Source organism: Drechmeria coniospora, chromosome 03 (genome assembly GCF_001625195.1).
Source record: "Drechmeria coniospora strain ARSEF 6962 chromosome 03, whole genome shotgun sequence".
Classification (NCBI taxonomy): domain Eukaryota; kingdom Fungi; phylum Ascomycota; class Sordariomycetes; order Hypocreales; family Ophiocordycipitaceae; genus Drechmeria; species Drechmeria coniospora.
The window spans coordinates 9,516,006-9,532,956 of NC_054391.1; the positions used below are offsets into that span (position 1 = coordinate 9,516,006).

The 16,951-nt window shown below is 56.6% G+C and overlaps 5 protein-coding genes across 5 annotated transcripts; all 5 read right to left on the reverse strand.

The window, feature by feature from the left end:
• Positions 1 to 3,194: 3,194 nt before the first annotated feature.
• Positions 3,195 to 3,954, reverse strand: DCS_08231 (uncharacterized protein; the record flags this gene model as incomplete). The annotated part of the gene is made up of 2 exons (XM_040805509.1): positions 3,195 to 3,567; positions 3,866 to 3,954. The coding sequence occupies 2 exons, from the start codon at positions 3,952 to 3,954 to the stop codon at positions 3,195 to 3,197; spliced, it is 462 nt and encodes a 153-aa protein (XP_040655613.1).
• Positions 3,955 to 4,190: 236 nt separating this feature from the next.
• On the reverse strand, positions 4,191 to 5,195 carry DCS_08232 (uncharacterized protein; the record flags this gene model as incomplete). The annotated part of the gene is made up of 1 exon (XM_040805510.1): positions 4,191 to 5,195. The coding sequence occupies one exon, from the start codon at positions 5,193 to 5,195 to the stop codon at positions 4,191 to 4,193; it is 1,005 nt and encodes a 334-aa protein (XP_040655614.1).
• Positions 5,196 to 5,743: 548 nt separating this feature from the next.
• DCS_08233 (uncharacterized protein) lies at positions 5,744 to 6,038 on the reverse strand (the record flags this gene model as incomplete). Its single annotated transcript, XM_040805511.1, has 2 exons — positions 5,744 to 5,899; positions 5,949 to 6,038. 2 exons carry the CDS (start codon positions 6,036 to 6,038, stop codon positions 5,744 to 5,746), a joined length of 246 nt encoding a protein of 81 aa, XP_040655615.1.
• A 3,200-nt stretch (positions 6,039 to 9,238) lies between these two features.
• Positions 9,239 to 11,977, reverse strand: DCS_08234 (uncharacterized protein; the record flags this gene model as incomplete). The annotated part of the gene is made up of 1 exon (XM_040805512.1): positions 9,239 to 11,977. One exon carries the CDS (start codon positions 11,975 to 11,977, stop codon positions 9,239 to 9,241), a length of 2,739 nt encoding a protein of 912 aa, XP_040655616.1.
• Positions 11,978 to 13,049: 1,072 nt separating this feature from the next.
• On the reverse strand, positions 13,050 to 16,532 carry DCS_08235 (uncharacterized protein; the record flags this gene model as incomplete). Its single annotated transcript, XM_040805513.1, has 3 exons — positions 13,050 to 15,340; positions 15,402 to 16,028; positions 16,085 to 16,532. 3 exons carry the CDS (start codon positions 16,530 to 16,532, stop codon positions 13,050 to 13,052), a joined length of 3,366 nt encoding a protein of 1,121 aa, XP_040655617.1.
• Between the last annotated feature and the right edge of the window lie 419 nt (positions 16,533 to 16,951).

The window sequence follows — 16,951 nt, forward strand, 5'->3', positions numbered from 1 at the left end:
TTGGTACGAGGGATGTGTCAATGGCATCGGCGCTGGGCCCAACTCGAGATGCCAGGCCGGCGCCGGCAATCGAGACCTCCGCCAGGGAGAGTCACGACGGACCGAAGACGGCTCTACGGACGGTACAGTACCTGACCGTGTTTGCGTGACGGCGCGGTCGAGGATTGGATTAGAATGCGAAGAGGACTGCGTCGACGACAGAGGCGTCGCTCGATCCGAGACGATGAAACGCGTCACTATGGTGCAGAGGTCCTCGCATTCAAGATGATCAGTAGGTACAAATCATACTCGTTGGCAGGGCGCAGCGATGCTGATTCTGTTTCCAGACCAACTTCAGAACGAGGCCATGTTATGGAACGTCGCGGAGTCTCGGCAAGAATTACTTTCTCCGTCCTCGTACTTGTATCCATAATTAGTTGCACGACACAAGCATCACCCTGGTCGCGAAGGCGGGTGACTATGCTCATCACGGTGGATGTCAGTCCATACGGAGCACCTGCTAACTTATTCTTACTTGAACGCTTGCTTACTCGGGGTTCGTAGGGCATGGAGCCCTTGCCCCTGATCAGCCGTGTCTGAGCCTCTGACAGGCGGCCCCCTGGACCCCGCAACGCCAGTCTATCCAGGGGGTACGACGGGAATGATTCATATTACTTGCGAGTACGAGTACGTCACTGATGTTGCCGCCAATATACAGTACAGTACGCGTGCTCGTGCTACGGTAATGTACATGGAGGCAACAAGCACGGCAACAATTATACCATCAGTTGCACGCCATCAGCTCAGCTCATGCTCATGTTTGCAAGGGCGTGCAGCCAGCAGGGGCAGACACTATTGGTGTCGAGACAAACAAGTACAACTACTTGGTTGTACGTGTACACTTTGGTATTATTGTTGTCAAGTCGACAGAATAATAGTGTACGCGTACTGGTGGGTACCGTTACTATACTGCACTTGTACCGTGCCAAAAGAAAAGAGTAATACTTGGTGCCATATAGGCGTATGTACGGAGTTTTCCGTATCCCTACTCCGTTCTAACGTCAAGGGAATGCACTAATAATACATTCTTGTAGTATACACACTGTTATGGAGAACAGGCACAAGTGGCACGGTGAGTTTCTGCGTCAAAGCCTGTTTGGGTTGCAACGGATGATAATGAATACTTTCACGATGAAGCATAGACGCCGGAGCACTCCTCAAGCATTCATAGGTATAATCAAGTTAATAATGCTTGCAGTCGTGTAAGACGAGACATATTACGTGCAGTACACTTGTACTTTATGCTCGGATTACACAAACAGCTCGCCCACATCACGAGCAGCAAATATACTTACCCAGGCACTAGCAAGACTCGGAGAATTCCTCATTACATTCCTCGTCCACCAACGTCGCACATCACAGGTAATCACGTGGGCTGCCGTCCCATAAACGTTGCATGGCCACGTTCCTCGTCTTCCCGTGACCCCATCTGCATCACGCATCATCGCAGGCTTCCAAGCGCTCGTTATACGTGAATGACGCTTTTCAGTAGGGCGCAGGAGACTTAGCCGTCCCATACAACCAAGACACGCGAGCGGAGGATTTTGCAGCCGCTTACTGTGCTATTCATTAGCCTGCAGACTTGACCGCAAAGCCATCCAGAGTCGTCGTCAACGTGATGGTGTGCAAGACGGGTGGTTGGTTACACCTGCAAGGTAGGTTGTATCGACGCTGAATGGGTGCTTCAAATCGTTGCAGTTTGGAAGCCAGGGGTGACGGTGCCTGGCTCAACGTGGCAGATGAAAGTCGCGTCTGTGAAACCGCCCTTTACCAATACATCAATACGGTTGCCTCGTCCTTGTTGTTGGCATTGGACAATGCCATTATGTTGTCCAATTATCGACGCGTTCAACACCATCTTGGCAGGCATCGGCGGGAGAGGCTCCGGCGGCAGTGTGTCTGACGAGGCTACGGCGGCCATGTTTCTGGCGAGGCTATGGCGGTCATGTGTTTGACGAGGCTGCGGCCATGTTTCTGGCGAGGCTACGACGGTCATGATCTGTGCAAGGCTACGGCGGCAGTGTCTGACGAGGCTCATGTGTCTGACGAGGCTGCGGCCATGTTTCTGGCAAGGCTACGGCGGCCGTGTTTCTGGCGAGGCTACGGCGGTCATTATCTGTGCAAGGCTACGGCGGCAGTGTGACGAGGCTACGGCGGTCAAGTGTCTGACGAGGCTACGGTGGTCATGTGTCTGACGAGGCTGCGACGGTCATGTATCTGGCGAGGCTGCGACGGTCATGTATCTGGCGAGGCTACGGCGGTCATGATCTGTGCAAGGCTACTGTGGCAGTGTCTGACGAGGCTACGGCGGCCATGTTTCTGGCGCGGCTACGGCGGCCATGTTTCCGACGAGGCTACAGCGGCAGTGTCTGGCGAGGCTACGGCGGCAGTGTCTGACGAGGCTACGGCGGCCATGTTTCTACGGCGTTCATGTTTCTGGCAAGCCATGATGATTGTATTCACGTCCATCATTCTTCATCAAGGACCTGCTAGAGTAGCTGATAATTGCCATCGAGTCACACTAGTCCGCTACATAATGAGTTATGCTATATATTGTCAGCATTTCTGTCACTGCAAGCAGCATCATCTCATCGTAGGCAAGCTCGTCGCGATCGATCTAGCCAAAGCAGTGCAGCCGAGCAGGGAAAGGCGCTGGACAAGCACGATACAACTTTGACAGTCCAAGGTGCTGCGCAATGCCGACCACGCCTACGGCTAACATCTCGAATGCGCTTACTCATCGTCCTTTGAATGAGGGTAGGTACATTGCATCATGGATCAAAAAAGGGCTGCTACATGTAAATGTGGACTGACATGTTTGTTTGATGATGATGGCCATCTGTATATTTCTTCCATCGAGATGGCCGCCGTGTCTGCGACAGTAATGACTGTTATATGGCCATGAGGGAATCTCATGTCGACCATTGATGTATTTCTTCCATCGAGTAAGCCGCCGTGTCTGCGATGGTAATGACTGTCATGGGGCCTGGAGAGAATCCAATGCCGGCCAACTGTGTATTGCTTCCATCGACAAGGCCGCCGTGTCTGCGACGGTAATGACGGTCATGGGGCCTCCTCTCCCGTCGACGATGCCTCCCATCATGCGTTGACATCGAGTGACACTACCAGATGCCCTCACTCTTCAACCCCGATACCTAGTTTTCCTCGTCGCGGGGCATCCTGCCATCTTTAAAGACTCGATGGGTACCCCTGATCGTGGAGCCGTGTTTGTCGTCGGGCTTGGCCGCTGCGTCGGCAGATCCGTCGTTGCGCCCCGCGGTCCAACCCGTGGTTCGATAGGCAGGCTCATGATTCGCTTTCGATGCGCGCTGCAGGACGGTGCCACAGCCGCCAAAGACGAATTCAACAAACTCTCCTGATGGCCCTTTGTGGGGAACCTGAACGTCGAGGAGAGTCGTTAGGCTGTGCACTCGAAGATATTGGGCCAACTCGTCCAAAAAATGAGCATCGTCCTCCGTCGCCGGGGCCGTCGGTCGTCCCTCGCGGTACTCGTGAGGGACGAACCGACTGCAGGACAAGATCAAGTAAAGGTGGCCATCAATGGCACTCCATCGTCGCGGGTCTGATCCAGCAATCTTGCATCGATCGGAGGCTTTTGCCGAGCATGACCTCGTCTTCTTCCACCCAAAAATGTGCCCGGAGCGGGTGCAACCCAAAGATGTTCCTCGTCCTGTGTTTGTGGATGAGGTGGTGGACATTCAAAACATGACGCATCGGGACCTCGGGATGAGCTCCGACGTCGGAGACTTGGATATAGCTATTCTGCTCGGTCAGCCGTCGAATGCCATCTGGGGGTCAATCATACATGTGCGACGACTCCTTCAAATCGGCCATGGTGAGGGCAACGTGGAGGCCCAGCAGGGCATCGGGACGGAGAGGCATGACGGTGGCCATGCTGAACAGAGAATGGAGATGGAGCTGTGCCAAAATGATTTGGTTGGAACGGGAGAGGAAGGCTGTGTGGTTGAGAGGACGAGTAAAGTGGACGATGACTGGTATTGAGTAGTCGAGCTTTGTACTCCCAACTGGTTGCCCGAGTCCGTGTTGGCATAACTCATCGTCAAATGCCGCCGCAAATCCAGGCAGGCACAGGCAGCCGACGTGCATGTGCAACGTGTGTCTACCATTAATCAGCCAAATCCGACAAGACTGCTGGACACGCCAAGATAGCCAAGGTGTCCTGCGCGAGTGTCCGGGTGCCTAGGTGCCGTGCCGTCGGCAGCTGCGCCATCCTTGCCGATGTGTTGTCTCCTTTTCCGACGGAGACGAGGTCCCGACAGAAAGTGCCGGCAGCAGACAATATGTGCTCGGGTGCCCGGGTGCCGGACCGTCAGCGACGATGTCGTCCTTGGCGGTGTAATATTTCGTTCTCCGATAGAACAAGTCTCGACAGCGACGGTGTCGTCCTTGGTGGTGTAATATTTCGTTCTCCGGTGAAGACAAGTCTCGACAGCGGACAGGGTGTGGGTGCCCGGACGCACCATTGATGACAGTGCCATCCTTTGCAATGTGTTGCTTGCCTCTCCGATGGAGGTCCCGACAGAAAGTGCCGGCAGCAGACAATATGTGCTCGGGTGCCCGGGTGCCGGACCACCAGCGACGGTGTCGTCCTTGATGGTGTAATATTTCGTACTCCTCCGGTGGAGACAAGTCTCGACAGCGGACAGGGTGTGGGTGCCCGGACGCACCATTCGTGACAGTGCAATCCTTTGCAATGTGTTGCTTGCCTCTCCGACGGAGACAAAGTCCCGACAGCATACAGCAGACGGCACGCAAGTGCCCGGGTGCCCAGGTGCCCAGGTGCCGAGCCACCAGCGCCGGTGCCATCCTTGACAATGCCGTGCTGCCATCTCCGACAGAGACAAAGGCCCGACAGCGGACAATACGCGGGTGTCCGGGTGCCAAGATGCCGGGCCATCGACGACGGTGCCCTCCTTCATGATGTGTTTGCTTCTCCGACGGAGACGAGGTCCCGACGGCAGACGATGGGCGGCTGGCCCGGAGAGGAAAGAGGATCGGCGGCGGCAGGGAACGTGGACGGACAAGAATTCTGCGTCACGGGGACCACGTCGTTGCCGTTGCATCTGCTGCAGATGAAGCTTCCACGCATGCCCTCGCCGTGGCAGCTGGGACATTTGGTCGTCCTGCTCTCGGTCGTGCTCCTCACGGTCATGCTGCTCACGGTCGTGCTGCTCATCGTCACGACGCTTGCCTCTGCGAGAAATTAGCGTCTTCCCGTGCCAGATGCCTCATGGCGGGGGGCCACGATCAAGGTCATACCCGAAAGCTCTGGAGCATTCAACATGTCATCAAGGGAGTGTAGACTGTTGCGTTTTGGTGCTGGTCGAGAGGGAAGAAAGTGATTGATCGGTGAGCAAAGTTGAGAATGGAGGCCCCCGCCTTGACGTGCCATCTCGGTCACCAGATCGATCACATGGCCTGCCTGGACTGATCAGGCTTAGCACAGGTGCCCTGTCAGCACGACCATGGTAAGCCTATAGGCAGGACATCACCGCCCAACACACCTACAGTTACAGCGCCTGTGCAGTATAATTACAGGTGCTGCAGCTCATCTTACATGCACAATGGAAAGCTTCCCCCCCGCCCGTGGCATGCAGACGAGCCATCATCACGGACGGGCAGCAGCAACTCATCAACGCATGGCCATTCGTCGCTCATGGCTTCATCGTCGGATACCCGGCCGGAACCGCTTCGGTCCTTTGAGGAGAATGGATATTTCTTCGACGAGGACGCGGCCATCGGAAGCCTCGTCGATGAGCTCGAACGACGCGGCATCGCCGACAGCCCGGCGAGCGTAGACGTTGCGAAGCCCAAACTTCTCGCCAACAGCGTCGGTTGAATGCACCTCTGCTTCCGTTTCGTCTAACCTCGTCCAGAATGTTCGAAAAATCCTCGCACCCTACCTCGATCGTCCAGACGTTCGGCTCTGCATCACCCTCGGCGAGGATGCGGCCCATCGGTTCGTCTTTTCCGTAGAGTCGGGTCAGAAAGAGCACGTCATCGTCCACATATGGCGTCCCGGTTCGGAGGCGGAACTGTACCGCCGCTCTCATCTGGACCCTCCGGGACTGCCTCCCTTGAAGGCGGCGTAGGCATCAAACGGCCTGCTCGAGCCGCCCGGTGCCGCTCTGATGAAGAGAAACTACTTGCCCGTCGCGGTGAAGATGAAGCAAGGTGGCATGTGCGTTTGCTCCTTGAGGTTTCGTTTCCGTTGCATTCATCTCACATGACCCAGAGCGATACTCGATCGACGACTCTGCTTCCGAATCATCAAAGGCTCCACCGTCACGTACGACCTGCACAGGGATCCCGCCCAAGAGGCAGCACCAGCATGAGCAAGGCAAGGCACCGGTGGTGCAGTCAACGGCAGTGGCAGAATTCTCACGAGTCGTGTCGGCACACCAGTCTCGAAGGAGGATTAAAAAAAGGTTGTTGATTTGATTCTAATATTGCGTCCCATTCATCCTGAAGTTGGAAATTTTGCCCACCCGCGGCAACGGATGGCAAAGTCGACGGTTTGGCCGAGTATAGGGGCGCATGAAATGATGAGACGGACTGCCCTTGCCCCGTCAGCATATCCGTGTTGTATATCGGAGCGAGAAGTGCATCATATTCAGGAGCATGGCTGCTTGGCACCACGGACTCGTCGGAAGGGACGGGCGCTGAGGGTGGCAATGCCGGTGCCGGTTGTAGGTGTGGTGGCACCGCGTCGTTCCAAACTGCATCGTTCCAAGCTGCATCGGCTGCCATGTCTAGAGAAGGATGGAACGGATGCATGACGATTGCGGCCGTTGCAGCCGTTGCAGCCGTTGCAGCCGTTGCGGCATAGTTGCCCGACGTGGCCAGTCTCTTTCGAATTCCCGCGACGACTTCCCCACCGGCCCGTTTATGCGTGCTTCTCCCCGAACCCAACAACCTCCGGATGCCTCTGCGTAATGCTTCGCATCGATTTTTGATGTGCCGTTGCTGCAGAGCATCGGCCATCTTGCACTTGTGCGTCAAGTATTTCTTGGCCTGCGCGAACCGCGTGCCGCAGAATTGACAGGTTTCGTCGAGGTCGTAATCTGCGTGCAAGGCATCAACGATTCTGCCGTCCACGGCTGCGACGAGATGGAGGCCGCACGCAAGGCATAGTACCGCTCAAGGTCTTGCTTCCTCGAAAACGTCTGTCTCTCCTCCTTGCAGCGGTGATGGGGGCATATCAGCCTTGACCTCGTCCTTGCTCGGCCGTTCCTGTCGACCAACGCTGACAAGTCCGCCCCTTGGCCAACGTTTCCTGTCCAAACCGGAGACCCCGCGTCTTGCTCCGCAGTATGACTGATTGTGTTGTGGCATAGTGTGTCGTCGCTTTTTTCGTCCGCTGAGAAATCCTTCAACTCCAGGCCGCGATGAAGGACAAGTTCCTGCAGCCGAGAAAGCAATGTGGCGAGCTGCACACGCTGATTTGGCCTCCCGCTCAAGACAAGATCCTTTGCTCTTGTGAGCACAATGGTGATTTCGGCCTATCGAGAATGCGTTAGACGGTACTCCTGGCGCCATCTCGGTCCTATTTACCTGATAGAGCCAGGTATGCTCGGTCAAGGCTCTGACAAGCGGCATATACGCAGAGCATACGGGGCATTGGGTGTTATTCAGTGTTATCATGTTGGATAGATGGATACCACGGGGCAGAACGAGGAAATGAAGGAGTTGGCCGTTACATGTTCCTCTCAACCCCGCTTTTAAGATCATCGTGCTTCCGAAAGCCTTAGGCAGCCAACGTGGCGAGGCCAACTCGAGCGGCCCAAGGCCAGATTCGCAAGGCCCTTCCTCGGTGGCGGAGTCGAGGGGTGTGCGAGATGGTCGATTGCCGGTGGGGGATGGCCATTGCTCTCTGAGGTATCTGGATGCCTTCTGTGCTGGCTTGACTGAGGATCAGGGGGTAGGCAGACGTGAAGAGCATCGGAAGGCGGGCCAGGACCTCGTTCAGGTTGCTCGCGAAGCGTCTAGGTTATGCTTGGGAAAGAAGCTCGATCCCGTGCTGGTAATCGCTGCGAATCGCCGCAACGGCCTCTGGGGCCAACGATTGCTTCGCCTTCCAAGCTTGTACGAAGAAGCTGCCGTTGCGTTAGCCAGGATTGAAACGGCGAGTTCATCACATTGTCGACGCAAAACGGATCGACGAGATTGAAAGAATTCATTGATCGTGTCCGTCAGAGAGTAAACGACAGCCATGTTGGCAGCATGCGTGTGTGACGAGGACGAGCGAGAGGAGGAAGAGGGAGATCACGTGCGTTTTTGTAGACGTTAGATAACCACTCGGGCACCTGGGCACCTGGGCACCTGAGGCACCTCGTCACCTGAGGCATCTACGACTGGGAACCTGAGGCATCTACGTCTGGGAACCTGAGGCATCTGCATCTGAGCACCTGAGGCATCTACGTCTGGGAACCTGAGGCATCTACGACGGGGAACCTGAGGCATCTACGTCTGGGAACCTGAGGCATCTACGACGGGGAACCTGAGGCATCTACGTCTGGGAACCTGAGGCATCTGCATCTCGGCACCTGAGGCATCTGCATCTCGGAACCTGAGGCATCTGCATCTGGGAACCTGAGGCACCGATTTGAGGCACGGGGGTATCGTCACCAAGACACGCAATCACTTGCTTCGTTATTACCCCTTACTCCCTCAAGTGAGGAGAAGAGAATAGAGATCGGCCACGGGTACGGTAGCTAACAAGGACGCTGCCTACCGTAACGAACAAGGTCGCTTCCTACCGCAACGAACAAGAGCACTGCCTACCGCGGCAATCAAGGACGCTGCAGTATCATGAAGAGCCCAGAGTCCGGAATGGCTCTGATTTACTGTTCTCTGCAACGGCCTACTTCATCCCCATCCTTTACTCGGCATCGATTGTATTGCTTTACACGCCTCGCTGACTATGGTCGTCTTGGCGCGTCTCATCTGCCTTATGTCATGTCGAAGAAGGCGAGATTTATTGGAGCATCTTGGATAATCTTTCTGAGGCGGAGTGAGAGAGGAGGGAAACACGAAGAGACTGGTGACCTGCTGCATCACACATGCTTCAAAAGTGTGTAAGTAATTTCTTGATGTATTATGCTGACTGTCATTCCCGTCAACTCATTTATGCAGTGCGTGACGAATTACAAAACATCTACAGAACCTTGCACCCCAACATGAGGTCTTTCAAAATAGGAATCTCACAGTATGCGTCGACTAGCTCCGTGGCTATTTCCTCGGCAATGCCCATGGCGGTGCCGATGATTCCAGGCTTCTCCATGAGCGACTCGGGAATTAGTTGAAGCTTCCCGTTGCTTGAAGGTTTCCAATGCTGAAACAAAAGTCCCAACTTCATGGCCACTAAAATTTGAAAATCTAGTGCCGCGGAAGGGTCAAGCTTCGGCGACGCTTTCGCAACATCTTCCATTTTGCCTTGACCGCCGAGGAGGTTGGTAACGGCATGGCCTTGCTGGATGCAGATGGATTCCATCTCCGCCTTGGCTAGGCCGTGCTGCTTTCGCTGCAGGTAATCGGTAAGATTTAGCGTTTGGGCGTGAATCTGACCGGTAGTTACGTTGCCGGCCTGCGAGGGCACCGGCGCCGCGTTGGCCTCGGACGGCGATGGAGGTGATGGGGGCGCCTGCTTGGTGGCCTGGCCCAGCGACTGGCCGATGAGATAGGCAACGACGAGGTGGTTGGGCAGAGGCAACTTGTTGTTGTAAGCAAACTTCTTGATTCGATCGGCGGCGCCGGCCAGTTTGTCTTGGACAAACGCCTTGTTGTACTGATCGGCCAGCGCCCGCAGCGAGGCTGTCTGATGCTTTTCCAGAACGCTGTAGACAGTGTTCAGCAGCGTCTGGCGCTGCCCCTGCACCAGTTCATCGGATATATTTGCTTCAACTTGCTCGGTGGCGTTGCGGAAGAAGTCCTCGAGCAAAGCCTGCTCTTGCACCGTGGCGTTGCTGGCATGGCGAAGTGCCCCTTGCCGGCTTGCCTGAAGGATGCCCATCATATGCGCCCCGTCGGAGAGCAAGGCCAAGGACTCGACGGCTAGAGCGTAGCGCAGCTTCGTGCCGAACTCGACGGAGGAGAGCCTTCGGTACATGTGGTCTTGCAGGAAAGTTTCCCAGCCTTGATCGCGGACTGCCCTGGCCTGCTCCGGTTCCGATATGTACGCATCCAGCACTTTCGTCAGGGTCACGGCGAATCGACAGATGTGTATCGCTTCCCCGACAGGAGCCAAGGGGGTAAGGAGCAGGACGTCGCCGATGGCGCATAGGGCATCGTCGATGCGTTCCGGCACGCCGGCGTTGCCTTGGCTTACTTGGGCCGCTATCGAGGTGCCGCAGCCGACGATGGGCACGATGGACGTCAACGCCGCAACGCGGTCTATGGTGCTGGCATTCTTCACCATGACCTCGACCAGGCCGTAGGCATAGAGCCCTCCGCCGAGCAGTTGCAGCGATTTGCCGGCCGAGGACAGCACCTGGCCGCCAAACGAAGACGGAAGGGGGTGAGACTCAGAGGCAGCACCATGGTAGCCCAGCCTGTCGCTGCGAAAGGACGGCAGCGATTGTTGGAAAGCATCCTCGACGACGGGCTTGAGCCCATGCTTCCGGGCGAGCATCTCAAAGTGCCTTGCCGAGACGGCCTCGACGATGGGCGTCAACTCTCTCGCTGCGCCATGCTCGTCCAGGCTACGCAGTGCGTCGCATCCGTGGCTGCGCGGGCAGACGACTTTGATCCGTTTTCCGCCCACACCATCATCCTCGGCACCTTCATTGGGGCGCCGGCGGTCTGTTGCGTAGGTCTTACCAGTTGTCTCGTCATTGCCGGGACGGTCCTGATGGCTCGAGTCGGTATCCGTTTTGGCGTCAGGTGCCGTGACGGTAACGTATGCGTTGAATTCCTGGATAAATTGAGACAAAGGCATCGGTTTCCATTCCTTCATAGGCACAGGATGCTTTGCCGCTTCGAGCCTGAGTCCTTGGCTCTCGACCTCGGCGGCTTCGCGAATAATCGAAGCCATTTCCGCCAATTGTTCGTTGCTGTTGTGCGCAAGTCGCTGGTATCCAATTCCCGCACGCTGGCCATTGTAGGCTTGGTTATATGTCGGGTTGAATATCACCATCCTATCCGGATCCTGCAGGTCATAGGCACCGATGATTCGATCTGGCGAAATCTGCTCCATGGCTGCAAACTCCTGCTGGGATCTATGCTCCGGGTCTAGATAGCCATCCGGTCCGAGAGACTGGAAAACATTGATAAAGGATGGATCTGGCTTGATGATGAAGACCCAGCCCTCGAGAGGTTCCGCGCTGGATACGCCATCATGAGCCAGATCTACAGGACGATGATTGTAGTCGACCTTGCCGTCAGGTCCGATTTTCTTTTCGGCTTCGGCAAGCTCGGCGCTGTCAAAAAATCTATATCTACCGCTAGAATCCAAGTTGTTGCCGAACGTCTCCGCAATCTTGGGAAGTCGCGTCGTCGAAATGTAGTTTGTCGTCTCCGAATTCTCAACAGTGGCAACGGTATGACGAGAAACATCCCATCCAAATATCGAAGACTTTCCCTCGCGCTGTCGTTGGCGCGTCTGCAGGCCAGTCTTGAACACCTCGTGCGGATCGCGAAAGTCGAAGCGAAAGACCAAGTTCGGTGGCTCCCTTGCCTTGCCAGGTACCTGGTGATTCACCGTCCACATTATGTTCTTGTTCTCCTCCGGCAAGTGAAGGTCTTGCAAACGAACTGGCCGCGCGCCAGGTGGAATCCTGAGAGCCTGACCGGCATCCTCTGGCTTTTGCTCAGGGGGCGTGTCTACTGCGTAGGCAGGGAGCCACTGGCATAGCAGCAGCATGCAAAGGGACACACTGCTCCGAGAGCAACCCTGCATCTTGCCAAACACTTCAAAGAGAGAAAGAAAAGAATACACGACTCCTTGGCGCAGAGCGAAGAATACAGTGTTGAGATTCTATCTGATGATCACGACACAATCAGCCGATGCTGAATGACGGCAGAGTACGTTGCTTTTAACATCTGCTCACTCGAGAGACGAAAGGAAGACTATACAGGGATTCAAGTCCACATAACTGTACCGAAAGGAAGACTATACAGGGATTCAAGTCCACGTTTCCTGTGTCGAAACAAGGACTATACTGGGATTCAAGTCCACGTTTCCAGTGTCGAAACAAGAACTATACCGGGATTCAAGTCCACGTTTCCATTGTCGAAACAAAGACTATACAGGGATTCAAGTCCACGTTTTCTGTGTCGTTTGTCTGGACTTCCTAGCGGGCTTTTCAACCTGGCAAGGTCAACGACTAGGTAATTCATGCATGGACCTCGGGTATCGATAGTTGATGGAACGACACGATCTTTGACTGGGCATAGGCATGTAATTCAAAACAACCCTGTCAAGCCCCACTGCCGAATTCTAATGCAGTAGAGCACACCATTAGTGCCCGCGTTTCATGCCATGCTCGACTTGCACTTCAGCCTATAATGTGACGTGATGCCCACACGGGATAGAATGTACATGTATTTATGGTGTACTCCGTGCTGTACTTGGACGCCTTTCGAAAGCAGGGCTCTCATCCAGAAGCGTAGATCGGTTGCTATAAATACAGTATATCTCGGCAGTCAATGTGCCAAAACCCGAGGCAGTGGATGGAGGCTTTCCAACTAGACATTGCCAGAGTCATGCACCGCAGAGTACTTCATGAAGCAATGTCTTTTTTTTTCTTTTCCATTGCATTAATTGAATATTTCAATATTTCAATATTTCAATATTTCAATATTTCAATATTTCAATATTTCAATATTTCAATATTTCAATATTTCAATATTTCAAGACTACACTCGTGTCCTTGCCCGTAATCCCAAACGCCTTGCAAGCAATGCCAATCATCAATCAAACGAACCACCGTTCCTTAAATACATGCATGCCGTGCACGCCGCGTACCGCTTCACGCGAGGACGATTGCCAGAGAAAATAGAGCCAGTGCGGCGATTCCGGGTGCTCTCCGCCTGCTGGCAGCGCCGGAGTATGCCGGCGTTGGCGCGGGAGACGAGGTCCCGAGGGAAGCAACCGGATCCTGGGGATCTTGCAAGGGCGAATTGCCATCTTCGGATCCGGGGATGGGAATGGGCGTCGGAGCCGGCGTGACGGGGGTGACGACGGCGACAAAGTAACTCGACTTCTTCTCCCCGGGCTTGCAGCCCACATCACGCTCGAGACAGACGGAATCCACGGGGATGGTCCAGGTCGCCGTCGTCTGGGGGCACACCGAAGCCGTGAGGGCGACGACCTGCGTCGTCACGCCCCCCATGGTGCATGGTCCCTTGCCGCGGCAATCCGTAATCGTCGATGCCGTCGAAATCGTATACACGGACTTGGCATCAGGCGCCGGTGGAGGAACCATTGGAGGAGCCGTGTTGGCCGCCGTAGCACTGGGAACCGGGCTCACGAGCGTTGACGAACCAAGCAGCTCCGTGGTCAGCTGTCCCACGCTGCAGGGTCCCTTGCCACGGCAGTCCGTGATGGTGTATATCTTGGTCGAGGCGTACACGGATGGATTGTTTGGCGACGGCAGCTGCGTGCTTTTCGCAACCTCGGTGGAAACGTCCCCGACCTTGCAGGACTGCTTCCCGTGGCAGTCCGTGATGGTGTATGTCGACGAAGAATATTTCACGGCAGGGAGACTGGGCGATGGCGGTGCCATGCTCGGGGCCAAACTCGCATCCGGATACCAGACGGACGTGCCGGTGGTGGTCCGGGACAGGACATGGCTTCCAGGGCAGCCAGAGACGTGCGGCGGACAGATGGTCTCGACCGAGACCGAGGTAAAGGTGGACGTCAGGGGCGTGCGAGGCGCGCCGTTGGGAGATGGGAGGCCGTCGCCGATCGGCAGCCTGCCTGCGGACTTGATGTCGCCGCCAGGAACGTTGTTATCGACCTTGCCGCCAGGAACAGTGTTATCGACCTTGCCATCAGGAACGTTGCTATCGACCTTGCCGCCAGGAACGTTGTTATCAACCTTGCCGTCAGGAACGTTGTTATCAACCTTGCCGTCAGGAATGTTGTTATCGATCTTGCCGCCAGGAACGTTGTTATCGACCTCACCACCGATGATTCCGACATCGACGCCAATCAGGTTGCCGTTGATGCCGCCGCCGATGGGTTCAGCGTTGCTGCCGGGACCGTTGCTCTTGGTACCGCTGCCGATGATTCCATCATCGACGCCAATCTTGTTGCCGTCGATGGAGCCGTCGATGGGCTCGACGCTGCTGTTGGGTTTGACGACGCTTCCATCATCGACGCCAATCTTGTTGCCGTCAACGGAGTTGTCGACGGGTTCAGCGCTGTTGGGTTTCACGCCGGGAATGGCGCTGTCGGTACCGCCGTTGATGGTTCCAGCATCGATGCCAATCTTTTTGCCTGGGACGGAGTTGTCGACGGGCTCAACGCTGGTAGGTTTCCCGCCAGAAATGCTGCTGTTGGTACCGCCGCCGACGGTTCCATCATCGGGGCCTATCTTTTTGCCGTCCACGGAGCCGTCAATGGGCGCAACATTGCTGCCGGGAACGTTGCCGCCGGTATCACCGCCGACGATTCCAATGCCGACGCCAATCATTTTGCCGTCGGCATTGCTGCTGATGGGTTCAACGCTACCGCTGGGAATGTTGCTGTTGGTGGCAGTGCCGCCGGTGCTTCCAACGTCGACGCCAGTAACGTTGCCGTCGGCCTTGTTGCTGGCGGTTCCAAGGCTGCTGTCAGGAATGTTGCCAGAAACGCTGCTGTTGGTGGTGGTGCTAGGAGTATCGATGCCGCCGTTGGTGATGTTGGCGATGCCGCTGTTGGTGCTGTTGCCGCTGCCGGTGATGCTGCTGTTGGTACTGCTGCCGCCGGTAATGTTGCTGCCGCCGGTCATGTTGCTGCTGTTCGGGCTGCCGCCGTCTTCGATGCCGCTCTCGGCGATGCTGCTCATGTCGTCAGGGCCAGCGGTAGGAATGCTGCCGTCGGTGGTGCTGCTCGTCGGTTGGACGCTGCCGTCGGTGGTGCTGCTCGCCGGTTGGACGCTGCCGGTCGAGGAAGGCATACAGTCGCCGGCAACGGAGGGCACGCCGTCGGGACCCTTGCCGATGGGGACGAGATTTGTGCCGCAGTTGTGAGTGTTGGCGAGGTGGATGTTGTTGTTGTCTTGGTCAAAGACGACGTAGGCGGCGCGGAGGAAGGAATCTCCCAAAAGGGGATACTCTGCGATGCATCGTCAGCTCCGGCGCTCAGGGGGGTGTTTTGCACGCGCCGTTCGACTTACCTTCGGCGATGTTGGCGCCGATGATGCAGAGCTGGTCGTATTTGAAGATGAAATCCTTAAAGGGGACGTTGATGACGGCGCCGCCAAACTTGAAATCGACGTGGCCGTCGGAATCCCGGACGCTGCAGGGCACGGTGTACAGGTCCGAGCTGTTGCTGACGGGCTGGGCGCTCGGGAACTGCTTGATGAGATCGTCAAAGACGGCTTTCGGGAGGCTGTTGAAGGGAGAGCCGCTGTCGACCATGATGGCCACGCCGTTTGGCTTGTCGTAGACGGTGCCGGCGGAGCCGTCGGCCCGGCGGACGCCGATGCCGTCCATGTGTATCCAGTAGCCGACGCTGCCTTTCAGCGACGACGGCGGCGGGATGATGGGTCGCTTTTCGAGTTTTCCTCGGAACTTTTTGGTGTCGACGCCGCCAAATATGACGGAGCCGCTTTTGCTGTCGAGGGAACGAATGTCGAGGGAAAAGGATCGACTGTTGATGAAACCCTGGCCGACGAGGTTATCGAGGAGGAGCGGATAGGGGTTGAGCCAGTCGGCCAACCTCGGGCCGAGACCCAGGATGCTGGCGGAGATGTCCTCGGTATCGTAGGCGACGCCGAAGATCTGCTGGCTCAGGCGGGCCGCTGCTCGCGCGGGTCAGCGCTCACGCCGGCTCGCGGGACGACGGGGGTCTACTCACGGCCGACCTGGACGTAGTCGTAGCCGTAGCGAAACCTCGCCATGGCGCTTCCCATGTAGACGGCGTGGCTCGTCTTGTTCAGGTCGCTAAAGGTCCGCGAGCTCGTGAAGCGGCCAAAGGAGGAGCAGAGCTTCTCGTTTCGCGCCCTCTCGCACCGCGGGTTGACCCAGAGCTTCGTCGAGCCCGTGTCGATCATGACGGGCACGGTCTGGGCGGGCGTGCCGATGGCCAGGTCGATGGTGTAGAATATGCCATCCTCGCGCGTCGTGTGGTCGATACGAACCTGGCGCCGCCTCAGCTTACCACCGGGCGGGGCGGCCCGGGAGACGCGGATGGGGTGGCGGATGAGGCCCGGCACCTGGGCCGTCGCGCCGGCGTCGACAGCATCGGGCACGCCTTGGGCGGCAGCCAGCGCCAGGGTGACGAAGGAGCAAAGAGCGGACAGCATCATGGCGGTGCCTTGCGACCATCTACGGCCGAGCTCGGAACGGGTGACGGGATGCTATATACCTCATGACACGAAGTCCGGGGCGGACGCATGAAGGCGTGAGCACTGACTAGACGGGAGGCACGTCGTCGACGAGGATCCACGGAGGAGGAGCGATGACAGGAGCCACGGAACGGGTCAACACGAAGATTCGGTTTGGGAATACGACACGGCATGGCTGATTGTAGGGAGGGGACTATGAGGGCCGACAATGCAGGGCCACGGCGTCGGCGCCGCAGCACGCTCGCCCGCCGTTTCACCGCCAGTTCGGACAGTAGGAGGGCATCCACCCGTCGGAGGAGTCGCGGACGAGGAGGGACTGACGACATTGGCCATGGCAACGTTACTCGATCAACAATAATCCAGCGTCACGGCTCCAG